The sequence below is a fragment of the Gasterosteus aculeatus genome, chromosome 14, assembly GCF_964276395.1.
Source record: "Gasterosteus aculeatus chromosome 14, fGasAcu3.hap1.1, whole genome shotgun sequence".
Classification (NCBI taxonomy): Eukaryota; Metazoa; Chordata; class Actinopteri; order Perciformes; family Gasterosteidae; genus Gasterosteus; species Gasterosteus aculeatus.
In genome coordinates, this window is record NC_135702.1 from 1,227,134 (window position 1) to 1,240,791 (window position 13,658).

A 13,658-nucleotide genomic window follows, 5' to 3' on the forward strand; every position below is an offset into this window, starting at 1 on the left:
TAAACTCTTAACTATATAAACTATATGTAACAGGTTGGTCATCTGGGGGGGTCTTGGATTGACGGGCACGAGGCAGTCGTGGTCCATTGTAAATGGTTTTTATTTATATTTTCACACACACACACAACAACACCGGCTCCAGCCTCCTCGCCTCGCTCCCTCGCTGTCGCCGGCTCTCTCCTACTTAACAGCAGAATACTGATTAACATCAGCTGAGGCCAATTGCCTCCCCCGGCACCGTTCCCTGAACCACTCCCTTCTCAGTCCCCCCCTGCAGCCGAGCCAAACCACGCCCCCCACCACATACCCCCACCGCCCGACTTAGGCCGGGGAGCCATCGCCCTCAAGAGGGCGGGAGAGGAAGTCCGCCACGACCATCTGCGCCCCCGGCCTATGGACCACCTTGAAATGAAAAGGCTGTAGAGCCAGATACCACCGAGTGATCCGGGCACACCTTCTCTACTGTGCTGTACCTGGCCTCCCTCTCTGACAGCTTCCTACTGATGTACACCACGGGGCGGTCCACCCCCCCACCTCCTGGGACAAAGCGGCCCCCTGTTTGACGCGTCGGTCTGCAGAATAAAGGGGAGAGAGAAGTTAGGAGTATGAAGGAGTGGTTCCCCACAGAGAGCCTGTTTTACCTTCTCAAACACCTGCTGGCACTGCTCCGACCACTGGACCGGATCTGACGCACCTTTCCGGGTCAGGTCGGTCAAGGGGCTGGTGAGGTCCGCGAAGCCGGGGATGAACCGCCTGTAATACCCCGCCAGCCCCAAGAACCGCCTCACCTTCTTTTTGGTCTTGGGCCGCGGGCAGCCCGCGATAGCTGCCGTCTTGTCCACCTGAGGGCGCACCTGCCCGCCCCCCAAGTGGTACCCCAAATACCGTACCTCCACCCGTCCAACCGCACACTTCCCCGGGTTGGCGGTGAGCCCCGTCCGTCCCAGCGCCTCCAGCACCGCGCCCACCTGCCGCACATGCTCCGCCCAGGTGGTGCTGTGGATAATCACGTCGTCCAGGTAAGCGGCAGCATATGCCGCGTGCGGACGCAGCACCCGATCCATGAGACGCTGAAACGTGGCCGGGGCCCCGAACAGCCCGAAGGGAAGTGTGGTAAATTGGTACAAACCGTACGGGGTGGAGAATGCCGTTTCCTCCTTGGACTCTGGCGACAGAGGAATCTGCTAGTAGCCCTTGGTTAAATCCAGTGTCGTGAAGAAACGTGCAGTGCCTTGCCGGTCCAGGAGTTCGTCGACCCGGGGCATTGGGCAGGCATCGAACCGTGACACGTCATTCACCCTGCGATAGTCCACGCAGAACCGTACAGATCCATCCTTCTTAGCCACAAGGACGATGGGGCTGCACCAGGCACTGTTGGACTCTTCTATTACCCCCCTGGATTCTTACCAGAACGCGGTATTCTGAACCGCTTCCTGAAGCAGTCACGTGGTACAGCCGGGCGGCTTCGGACGTCATCATTTCTGGCTCCTCCCCTAAAGGAAGCGAGGCAGAAGAAGAAGAAGAAGACGGAGAGAGAGAGAGAGAGAGAGAGAGAGAGAGAGAGAGAGAGAGAGAGAGAGAGAGAGCGTAAAGTCACCAGAGTTCAACTTTAACATGTTAAAGTGTTCAGATCCGGTGAGTATGATACACAGTGTGTGTTTAGTGTGTTTTTAGTGTGTGTGTGTGTTTAGTGTGTTAACGGGCCGTGAACGTTTTACCGTTTATAGACGGTAAATGCGGAAATACCACCGTTTTATTGTCTTTTCGTTTTAAACCAACAAAGGAAATGTTCTTTTCTGTCCAAATCCGGAAGCTTTAAAACGGAAGTGAAACTGCGCACATTTTGAGGCCTAGTTTGTGCTTCTGCGTTTGCAGAGAGACACAAGAGACTGCGAGCAAAACAAGGACGAGACTGGAGACTTAAATCACAGCAATATGACAACGGTTATTTGTAACGACAGTATTCTGTCCTGCAGTGTAACTACAACACGAAGAAAGGCGCTTAATACAAAGTGCGCTCGTATCGTTTAGTCTCGCGGAGCATTTTGATTGGTTATCAAGAAGGAGGCGGTTCCTGCTTAGAACCCTCGGAGAGCCCCATTGGAGCACAGGGACGTCCATCCCTCTGGGCTCTCGGATCATCTCCCGTTGTTCATGAGTTCTTCTTATCAGGATGTTTGCCAGGTATTAATAATATGAGCGGGAGGCGTAGTTCTATGTGTGGACACGTTGCTCTTAGAAAGGGGAACAGGTGCTTCCTGTCGGACTGCATGTGACCCGATAGTGCTGCACCTCTTTGCAGCATCTTCGTGTGCTGGTGTTGGGACTTGAATACACGTTGTTGGTGCATTCCGGCCTTTAAGCAGCTTCACCCATTATTACTGTGCATTTATAGTTCAAGTGTAATTTCATTTGGTCCACCTTGGTTGTTCTCCTTGTTCTCATGCAGGCCTCTATGATGCCTCAGCATAGATGAGCTGTGACTGTATCCAATACAATATCCGATACAAGACTGTATCCGAGCGCGAGATCAGCCATCAGCGCCATCACGCATTGTGACGTCATCACGCATTGTGACGTCATCACGCATTGTGACGTCATCACGCATTGTGACGTCATCACGCATTGTGACGTCATCACGGCGTTTTATTACCGTCTGATTGCATCTGACGAGCAACAGCTGTGTTCAGAGGATGAATTTAACAACATGCCGATATTATTGCAGAACATATTTCACTTTTCTTTTTGAAAATGTGTTAATTAGTATTAGTTTGTTTTACGCTGCAGATCAGACGGGTGTTCGTGTTCTTTATGAGGCAGTATTGGCATTTCTTTTACCACAGTCTAGTTTTACACACTTTCACACACGTTTGCGTGTTTCTTGCGTTTGGCGACGGTTCATTTCACCCGTTTTTGTGGGTCCGAGCCTGCGTGAAGCAGCGCACATTTCTCCTCCAGTTTGCTTTTTATAAACACCAATTATTGCGCAGAGAGCGGCGTACGCCTTCTTTTGTGCGTACGCAGCGTTTATAAATGAGGCCCTGATCCTTTATTGTTCCCGGGCAACAATATAAGAAGCATGAGTTAAAAATGTAATGTAAGTCGCTTTAGAAACGTCTAAATGAGCTGTGATGTGATGTAATACATTTACATCCACAGATACTCATTCATACTGTATTCCGTTTGATGGAATATAGTAACAACACATTTAATACTATAGGTAGTACTAGTTAATACTACGGGTTGTGGTTGTTGTTGTGTTGCTTCAGTGATCAGAGACACTTTAAGGAGAGTAAACGTGTTCACATGTCCACCACCAGGGGGCAGAAGACGACTATTGAACGCTTGTGTCTCTGTCCTTTGATATTCATCATATTTAGTTGTATACCAGTTTAATTTTTGCAGCTATTTCTGATTTAGTCTTAGTCTTTAGGCGAAAATGCATATTAGTTTTTGTCACATTTAGTCATTTTAATCCTCCTCAGTTTTAGTCGACGAAAACTAGACTAAATATTTTCGTTAACTTTTTTACACGAGTAAGACGAGACGAAAACGATCTTAAAGAATAAAAACTATGACTAAATCTATTCTAACTTTCGTTAACGAGACGAACATGTTGGTGGTTGACGAAGTCACGATACTTTTCCCCCTAAATTCTCACGCAGCTGACAGACGACAGACAGACGAAGTACGCAGATATTAACGCGTCATGATGACGTCATCACGAACCCTCATCACAGCGGTGGTTCTATTTTACGCTGCGGCGGGTTTGAACGTGGCTTCGTTAGTTTAGCTCGGCTGTCTCTGGTTAGCTGCCTGTTAGCTGCCTGTTAGCTGCCTGTTAGCTGCCTGTTAGCGGGCTGCTAGCTGCCTGTTAGCAGGCTGAAGCCGCGCTGCTTCACAGAAACATGAAGACGCGTTTAAAGACCGTCGGACCTTTCAGCTCTGTTCTCTGGCGACGGCAGGCAGCGTTTCCTCGCTGGATGAGACGCTCCGTCACAAACGCGTCTGACGTAATAAAGTCATTGCAGGTTCTGAAGCCTCACGCATTTCTACTGTAGTTCACGCGCCACATCGTGAGAAGACTGTTAAACCGTCTCGGCCACCGTACGCTCGTTACTAAGCAACGTAGAGGCGCCACACACGTGACAGGTGGATCCTTTTGATAGAAGTGCGCAGTGCAGGTGGAGGAAAACCCGCAGGACACAAGAGACAAGAACTGGTCATGAAACCAACAAAGAGACAAAGAGACAAAGAGAAAGAAAAGACTTGAACGAAAAGTGGGGGTCCAGTTTAGAACGGCTGCTTTATGGTGCAGCCAAGAAAATAATGTCTTGCACCGATTGTAGGACGTTAAGGTCTCTTTTGTTGGGACAGTGGAAACAATAAAGGAGCATGAAGTGTCAAAAGCACTGCAAGTAAACAGACAAAGACAACAAAGTGTTGCGTTTAGGTCCCTGGTCCTCATTAACTTGTCACACCTTTGCCAATTTGTGAAATTGCCTTGCAAATAAATGCTTTGCTATTTGTTAAAATACAACGCTTTCATGTAATGATTTTTTACATGTCATTTATATCAGCTCACACAAACACTTCCACCATTTGTTCTTCCTCCGTCACATTTTACAACCCATTGTGGCCGCGAGTCAAAACGTTTGCCGACCTGCTATAGACCTGTCCTATGAGGGACATCTATAGACCTGTCCTAGGAGGGACATCTATAGACCTGTCCTATGAGGGACGTCTATAGACCTGTCCTATGAGGGACATCTATAGGCCTGTCCTAGGAGGGACATCTATAGGCCTGTCCTATGAGGGACATCTATAGACCTGTCCTATAGGAGGGACGTCTATAGACCTGTCCTATAGGAGGGACATCTATAGACCTGTCTTATTAGGGACATCTATAGACCTGTCCTAGGAGGGACATCTATAGGCCTGTCCTATGAGGGACATCTATAGACCTGTCCTATAGGAGGGACATCTATAGGCCTGTCCTATAGGAGGGACGTCTATAGACCTGTCCTATATGAGGGACATCTATAGACCTGTCCTAGGAGGGACATCCAATGGACAACCAAGTACTGCAAGCTAGACTATTATGCAGCTGTAGACGCAACACAGGGTCCCTGGGCCTGAGAAGGGAAGAAAAGGAGTTTAATATGGACATTAAATGTGGCTAAAACTAATTACATTTTAGTCTAGTTTTCGTCGACTAAAACTAAGGAGGATTAAAATGACTAAATGTGACTAAAACTAATATGCATTTTCGCCTAAAGACTAAGACTAAATCAAAACTGGCTGCCAAAATTAACACTGGTGCCTACGCTTCCTGAAGGCAACACGGTTGAGGAAAGTTTTCAGCCTTCTTTGTTAAGCTGTCACTCATGATGACACGCCCCTCTCGGTTGATGCCACGCCCCCGGTTGAACAGTTGAATCGGGAAATATGAAATTTACAACTGACTAATATAAAGAACCTAAATATATATATATATATATATATATATATATATATATACATATAGAAAATAATGAAAATAAATATTTTATAAGAACTAAATCATCTTAATTTTATTTTGAAAACAGTTTTTTTCAATTCTCTTTTTCGAAAGATCAAAAGCTTTGTCCTGGATTTGGCTCCATATACTTCCTGCTTCATGATTAGTTTGATTATGAATTGAGTTTGTTTGATGAATACAAATAACACGGCATTTCTGTTGTTGCAGGTGAAGCTGTGAACCACCTTCACACTTCCCCAATATTCACAGATTCATCCAACTTGTGTCCACAAAGAGGACGCTGACTTCATCAGAGGTGCTTAGAAAGAGGGAGAAGAATTCTATTTTATTGTGTATCAAAACCAATGAACCAATAAAACTCCATCTTTAAAACACGCTGCTGTTTGTTGTTTAAATGCAGAGCAGTAATTGTTCTGTGTGAATGATGTTTATTTGGGTGTCTTTATAAAGGACAGATGGAGAAAGTCAAGAAGGACATCCTCATCATTTTAAAGGAGCTCAAGGAGGAGGACTTCAAAGAGTTCAAGTGGCACCTGGAGAACCATCGAAGCCCAGAAGACCACCGATCAATCCCACGCAGTGACCTGGAGAACAAAGACAGGATGGACACGGTGGACCTGATGGAGCAGTGCTACAGCAAAGACTCTGTTCAGGTGGCCGTGGAGGTTTTGAAAGAGATTCAAATGAACGATCTGGCCGAAAAATTATGCAAAATGAACTTTAACCCTACGGGTAAGTTGTTAAAAAGAGGATCAAAGACATCAGATGTGCACAATAAAGATACAACAGATTGTTAATGTTAATACCATCCTTAACAAATGTTAATAATAGCGGGGCACCACCCTTGGATTAGGGATTAAAAACCAAAATATAAATTTAGTCTCATAATTGGTGTTCACTCATTAAGCGAAACTATTCCACTATTAAGTGTAGATTTTAATTTCAGCACAGGCTAAATATACCAGCTGTTATCACTCTACAAATGCACAAAGTAAACACAGAAAACATCTTGTTTCAGGCGAACCGATTCCTGTGGGAGGAGATGGAGGTCAAGGTGAAGAGACTTTTTGTACCACCATCTAATTATTGCACAGTTCTATTATTTCCATTGGTCATAGTTCTCGATTGTCAAGTTCTCATAGTCAATATTCGTGTAGCTTCAGATAGGAATGCAGAAAAATACAACCAATAACTTAATCAAAGGGAAATATTACACCATTAATGTAAAGCACTATCTGGTTTGTGTCTTTTTCTGTTCATTCAGTGATTATCACCAACTGTCAACGTGAACTCAAATCCAACCTGAAGAAAAAGTTCCAGCGTATGTCTGAGGGGATCGCTAAAGCAGGAAAGACAACCCTTCTGAATGAGATCTACACAGAGCTCTACATCACAGAGGGAGGGACTGCCGAGGTCAATCAAGAACATGAGGTCAGACAGATTGAAACAGCATCCTGGAAACCAGCAGGACCAGAAACAACCATCAGACAAGAAGACCTCTTCAAAGCCTCAGCTGGAGGAGAGGAACCAATCAGAACAGTGATGACTAAGGGAGTGGCTGGCATTGGGAAAACAGTCTTAACACAGAAGTTCACTCTGGACTGGGCTGAAGACAAAGACCACCAGGACATACAGTTCACATTTCCATTCACCTTCAGAGAGCTGAATGTGCTGAGAGAGAAGAAGTTCAGCTTGGTGGAACTTGTTCAATACTTCTTCAGTGAAACCAGAGCAGCAGGAATCTGCAGGTTTGAAGAGTTCCAGGTTGTGTTCATCTTTGACGGTCTGGATGAGTGTCGACTTACTCTGGACTTCCACAACAATGAGATCCTGACTGATGTCACAGAGTCGGCCTCAGTGGATGTGCTCCTCACAAACCTCATCAAGGGGAATCTGCTTCCCTCTGCTCGCCTCTGGATAACCACACGACCTGCAGCAGCCAATCAGATCCCTCCTGGGTGTGTTGGCATGGTGACAGAGGTCAGAGGGTTCACCAACCCCCAGAAGGAGGAGTACTTCAGGAAGAGGTTCACAGATGAGGAGCAGGCCAGCAGGATCATCTTTCACATCAAGACCTCACGAAGCCTCCACATCATGTGCCACATCCCAGTCTTCTGCTGGATCACTGCTGGAGTTCTGGTGAAGGTGTTGAAGACCAGAGAGGGAGGAGAGCTGCCCAAGACCCTGACTGAGATGTACATCCACTTCCTGGTGGTTCAGTCCAAAGTGAAGAAGGTCAAGTACGATGGAGGAGCTGAGACGGATCCACACTGGAGTCCAGAGAGCAGGAAGATGATCGAGTCTCTGGGAAAACTGGCCTTTGATCAGCTGCAGAAAGGCAACCTGATCTTCCATGAATCCGACCTGACAGAGTGTGACATCGATATCAGAGCAGCCTCAGTGTACTCAGGAGTGTTCACTCAGATCTTCAGAGAGGAGAGCGGACTGTACCAGGACACGGTCTTCTGCTTTGTCCATCTGAGTGTTCAAGAGTTTCTGGCTGCTCTTCATGTCCATCTGACCTTCTACAGCTCTGGTGTCCATCTGCTGTCAGGAGAACAAACAACCTCCCGGCGGTCTAAACGCTTTAAAGTCAATCCTGAACCAAAGCGTCTCTACCAGAGTGCTGTGGACGAGGCCTTAAAGAGTTCTAATGGACACCTGGACTTGTTCCTCCGCTTCCTCCTGGGTCTTTCCCTGGAGACCAATCAGACTCTTCTAAGAGGTCTGCTGACACAGACAGGAAGTAGCTCACAGACTAATCAGGAGACAGTCCAGTACATCAAGGAGAAGATCAGTGAGGATGTGTCTCCAGAGAAAAGGATCAATCTGTTCCACTGTCTGAATGAACTGAATGATGTTTCTCTAGTGGAGGAGATCCAACAGTTCCTTAGGTCAGGACGTCTCTCCTCAGGTAAACTTTCTCCTGCTCAGTGGTCAGCTCTGGTCTTCATCTTACTGTCATCACAGGGAGATCTGGAGGTGTTTGACCTGAAGAAATACTCTGCTTCAGAGGAGGCTCTTCTGAGGCTGCTGCCAGTGGTCAAAGCCTCCAACAAAGCTCTGTAAGTACAGAGAGTTAGATTCATACATCATGACCTAAACATGCTGGCATCTTTTCTACTTATTGTTTATATTTTCTTCATTGTTGTTTCTTCAGACTGAGTGACTGTAACCTCTCAGAGAGAAGCTGTGAAGCTCTGTCCTCAGTTCTCAGCTCACAGTCCTCTAGTCTGAGAGAGCTGGACCTGAGTAACAACAACCTGCATGATTCAGGACTGAAGCTGCTGTGTGTTGGACTGGAGAATCCACACTGTGACCTGGAGACCCTCAGGTCAGGATTCAACACGGTGTCTTTTATTTAGTTAAATTCCTGACTTTCGTAAGATTCTTTCCGCTTGCATTATTTACATCAAACATTTATTTTATGTATCTATTTATGTTCTCAGTATTATTGTCAGATTGTTGATGAACATTAGTGGGTGTTTAGTTGTGACTGGAAACCAGTCAGTAACCATGTTAATGTGACCCCTCTGTACCTGATAGTATCTCAGTCCTGCAGTGACCTTCTAGTCCTCACGGCTCCCTCAGATCATGTGACATGTGTGTTGTGTTGTGTGTCTGCAGGCTGTCAGGCTGTCTGATCACAGAGGAAGGCTGTGCTTCTCTGGCTTCAGCTCTGAGCTCCAACCCCTCCCATCTGAGAGAGCTGGACCTGAGCTACAATCATCCAGGAGACTCAGGAGTGAAGCTGCTGTCTGCTGGACTGGAGGATCCTCAGTGGAGACTGGAGACTCTCAGGTATGTAGAGGCTGCAGCCACAGACCATCAGTCTGTAGAGGAGCTGGAAACCTTTTCTCTGTCCCACTGTCAGCCTGGTTAATAAGACCCTGACACACCAAGCTGACCTCAAACTACCAGAGACTCATCTAACTGTTTGTGTCCCACATGAGACCATCAACACAGACAGAAGTAGTGAGGAACAGTAGCCAGGATGAGCCTGAACAGGGAGGAAGGTGATGAAAGGCTTGTTTCTCTTGAGCCTTGTTGTTGTAAGAGAGGACAGTGTCTCCTGACACGTTGACGGCATCATGGTGGGTTGATATGAGTCAACGTGGTCACGCTGCAGGTTTGTGGGCTCTTAACAAACAACACTTGGATGTTTAGATGCTGGTCATCTGCCTCCAGTGTGTGTTTGTCCTTTAGTCCAGACATTATCATTAAGAGACAAACAGCCAGAAACAATCTGTTCAAAGCGTCTTGATGGATCATCACAGGAGGAACGTTTGGTGTTTTAAAGGAGTTCAGCTTCACCTGCTTTTGGTGCTTTGCACTGAGAGCCTGTTCCCTGGATGATGAGAGTGGACTTGTTGAAGCTACAGGTGACAGTCGGCCACAGACGCTCAGTGAAGAACCAACCGCTGATGGTGGACCTGGTGTGTCAGAGCCCAAAGAGGTTTGTTTAGGACTGGACCACAGTGCTCTGTGGCTGCAGACCCACCTGAGCTGTAACACCTTCACCTCCAGACTACAGGTGATGGAAACCAGTGTTGACTGTTGCTAGGAGACGGGATGTGAACAGCAGTGTCACAGTCAGACCCTTTGGACCTCCAACCAGATTTGCCTTCAAAAATGTCATAAACAACCTCATAAATGCCTTAAAACATTGAAATACGAGGCTAGAACCATATCTACGTGATAACCCAGAGCAGGGACAGTACACGTGTAAAGTTTCTACCTCTTTTATTCATAAGTCGAGTTCAGATTGGCTGATCCGCGTCATTCCACCACTCTATCGGTGTAATAAGCCTGAATAAAGGCCGGCGCATGTTTCTGCTTCTGCGTCGTCGTGCCGACGCACTGGTTTCACTTCCTGGTTGTAAAGTCTTGCGTGTGTTGAAGAGCAATTCACCTCCAGAACAACAGGTGGAGTAACGTGTTTTGTTGAAGACGACCTGGAGAGTCACGTCTTTGTGTGTGGAAGTCGCTGGTGGGTTTATTTATTTATCATAGACTTTATTGCCCCGTGCATCCACACTGCTGCTTTTCATCACGGACACATTTGTCCCGTATTTTCCTCCACGACTTTGTTCCCGTCGTTTGTGGAGATCTCCCTCCATGAATCACATGAATCACTGAGTCACATAACAACTACAACACGGATCAGAACGCCGTCAGTACAAATCAAACTAAACCGCAGATCATCTCAAACTAGTTACGGCTTTCAGCAAATTAAAAATCAATCCAACTCAATGTTAGAATCACAAAGCTGAGATGAAACTTTTAGGGTGTAAACGCTGCCGCAGGAGAGAGAAGAGGAAACTAAAATAAACGTCTAATGAAAATCCATAAAAGCAAAATGAAGTTCAAGTTAAGAAAGTAAAAGTCTAAAGTCACAATGATAATCAATAATCAATCTTATGTTTAAACGTTGAATACCATTCAAACTTTAACTAGTAGTGACGATGGACCTTAACTCAAAGCCTAAAGCAATAATAACCCACTTATCTGACATTTAAATACAATCTAGTTCCACCACTGGAGATCAAATCTATTCAACCTTTTCAGAAGGTCACATTAAAATCAGAGCGGCTCTTTAAATTGGAATCGAGATCAAATCCAAATGAAGACAAAGCTGATATCAAACTGTATCAATGCTGAAATGATCACAAGTGATATTAAGGTTGTATTTCTTACCTTTACTTGAATGTCCATCAGTGTTGGAGGGTGAACATCAATGAACAGTCCTTGTGTCCCTTTGACTCTAATGAAGACATTGTCTCTACATCATGTGATTACTCCTGTAAACCATATGAGGCGTGTTGACACAACAGCTGATGACGTGACAATCGTTAGTAACTCTGCACCTCGACACGCTGAGAACACAAAGTACTATATTATAATAGTACTATTATGATCAGCAGCCTGTGACCTGACTGAATACTACAGTACATTCAATGATCACACCTTTGGCTTGAATCCACACGCCGACCCGTTTGCAGATGCTTGAGTGTATTTACATGGGGACGTTCTGTAATATCACAGTAAAAGTGAAGAACGGGACGGAAGTGAATGAGTGAAAAACCAAACAGTGAATCCAATAAACTAACGAGTGCGTTTCTTCTCTTTGTTTGTGTTGTTTGTTCATTGTGAAACATTGTAAATACTGAATGGTCTTTATTTCTATATTTAGTGAATATTTGCTTATTAAACGGTTTAATGTTAATGTTCCTTTGCACACGTCCCATGAAGCTTCATCTGCAGCACGACGTCATTTCTCACATTTTAATTCCCATCTGGTGAAAGTACAGCGACAGGTCCGTTTATTATTTATTCCACATTTATCTACTTTATTCCATGAATATATTCCAGCACCTCGTCGCTGTGTGACGCCTGACTGACAGTCTGTGGTCGTCTGTAAGTAGTGGTAGAAGAAGAAGAGGTGCTCCATGTGGACATGAAGGACAAAGCTGTGTGTGAGAGTGATGTAATGTCCATGTCTCCGTGCTGCTCTGACGCCCCTCCTCCTTTCAGGGTGGAGCCTGATGGAGTCCGATGGTTGAGACCAGGTCTGAGGAAGTGTAAGTGTGCTTTGATTCATGAAGATCCAACCATCTTCACACTGTGACATCACTCATTCACCTCTGTGATGTCATCATCAAAGTGTCAGTAGATGAACACATGATTAATAACTGCAGCTGTTTTGTGTCTTGTTCTCTCATCAGATTCCTGTGAACTCACAATCGACACAAACACAGTAAACAAACACCTCAAACTGTCTGACAACAACAGGAAGGTGACATGTGTGATAGAGGGTCAGTCACATCCTGATCATCCAGACAGATTTGACTCCTGGCATCAGCTGCTGTGTAGAACTGGTCTGACTGGTCGCTGTTACTGGGAGGTCGAGTGGAGAGGAGACGTTGATGTATCAGTGAGTTACAGAGGAATCAAGAGGAAAGGAAACAGTTTAGACTGTGTGTTTGGATACAATGATCAGTCCTGGAGTCTGAGCTGCTCTGATAAAGGTTACTCTGTCTGTCACAATAAGACAGAAACACACATCACCTCCTCCTCCTCCTCCTCCTCCTCCTCCTCCTCCACCTCTGGTAGAGTAGCAGTGTATGTGGACTGTCCTGCTGGCTCTCTGTCCTTCTACAGAGTCTCCTCTGACACACTGATCCACCTCCACACCTTCAGCACCACATTCACTGAACCTCTTTATCCTGGGTTTGGGTTCTTGTTCTGGTCGTCTGGTTCCTCAGTGTCTCTGTGTTCTCTGTAGGAGGGAGAGTCTCCTCCTGGTGGAGAACCTTCCTCTCTGTCACACAGCTGATGGTGGTTCATGTGGGTGTAGATGCAGGTGGAGCAGGTGAGGGGTACCTGAGCTGGTCTGGACTCTGGGGGGTCCACAGCTCTCTGGGACTCAGATGGACGTGTGAAGGAGCTCAGCTTAATGCTGCTGTGCTCCTTGAATCAATAGATCATCGTTTAGATATCGGCTCCTAATTAGGCTTTAATCTTCATCTTTATATCTTCAAGAAGACGTTTTATAAAATGCTCGTCTGCCCCCATGTGAGATAAATGTGTCCTTATGTGTGTGTTTCATTTCCACTCACGCTAATAACAACAAGGGGAAACACTTTAAATGTCGAATTCTTTTTTAAGACAATTTTAACTTAATCTTTCAGAATCTGTTCAGTGAACTAAGAAATAATTTCACATAATCAGGTTTGTTTTAAACAAAAAGCTTTTTTTAATAATTCAAACTTCTGAAGAAAAAGTTTAATATCCTGACAGATAATATCAGTACTTGTGTTTTTATTCACTATAATAGTACAACATTTAGTCCACGTATTACTTTGGCTTAACAGCAATATAATTGTATGTTTCTAATGTTAATAAATGACTTTTATTGGAAACAACTGTACATTTTTAAACACGTCATAATATAAACATGCTGTATTGTTTATTTTGACGTGAAATACTATGATCCTTCTTAAACATGCTGTACTATTTACATATTATTTATATGTATTTACTTGTTTTGTCACTAGCAGAGAAAACATCTGTGTTACAGCTGGTTGACAAAGTTTGTAATAAACAAACAAATAAGTAATAAATAACTTGGTTTATT

The 13,658-nt window shown here is 45.1% G+C and overlaps 2 protein-coding genes across 3 annotated transcripts in view; both read left to right on the forward strand.

The window, feature by feature from the left end:
- Nucleotides 1–13,658, forward strand: part of LOC120814177 (uncharacterized) — a 351,528-nt gene that overhangs the window by 229,119 nt on the left and 108,751 nt on the right.
- Nucleotides 1,504–13,443, forward strand: LOC120812995 (protein NLRC3-like). 2 transcript variants are annotated; one of them, XM_078088658.1, is made up of 9 exons: nt 1,540–1,635; nt 5,729–5,816; nt 5,972–6,253; nt 6,540–6,575; nt 6,786–8,586; nt 8,682–8,855; nt 9,149–9,322; nt 12,056–12,102; nt 12,247–13,443. In XM_078088658.1, exons 3-9 carry the CDS (start codon nt 5,977–5,979, stop codon nt 12,804–12,806), a joined length of 3,069 nt encoding a protein of 1,022 aa, XP_077944784.1. In that variant the 5' UTR covers nt 1,540–1,635; nt 5,729–5,816; nt 5,972–5,976; the 3' UTR covers nt 12,807–13,443. The 2 variants fall into 2 exon arrangements, with proteins under 2 accessions (XP_077944783.1, XP_077944784.1); XM_078088657.1 differs by lacking the exon at nt 5,729–5,816 and having other exon boundaries at nt 1,504–1,635; nt 5,977–6,253.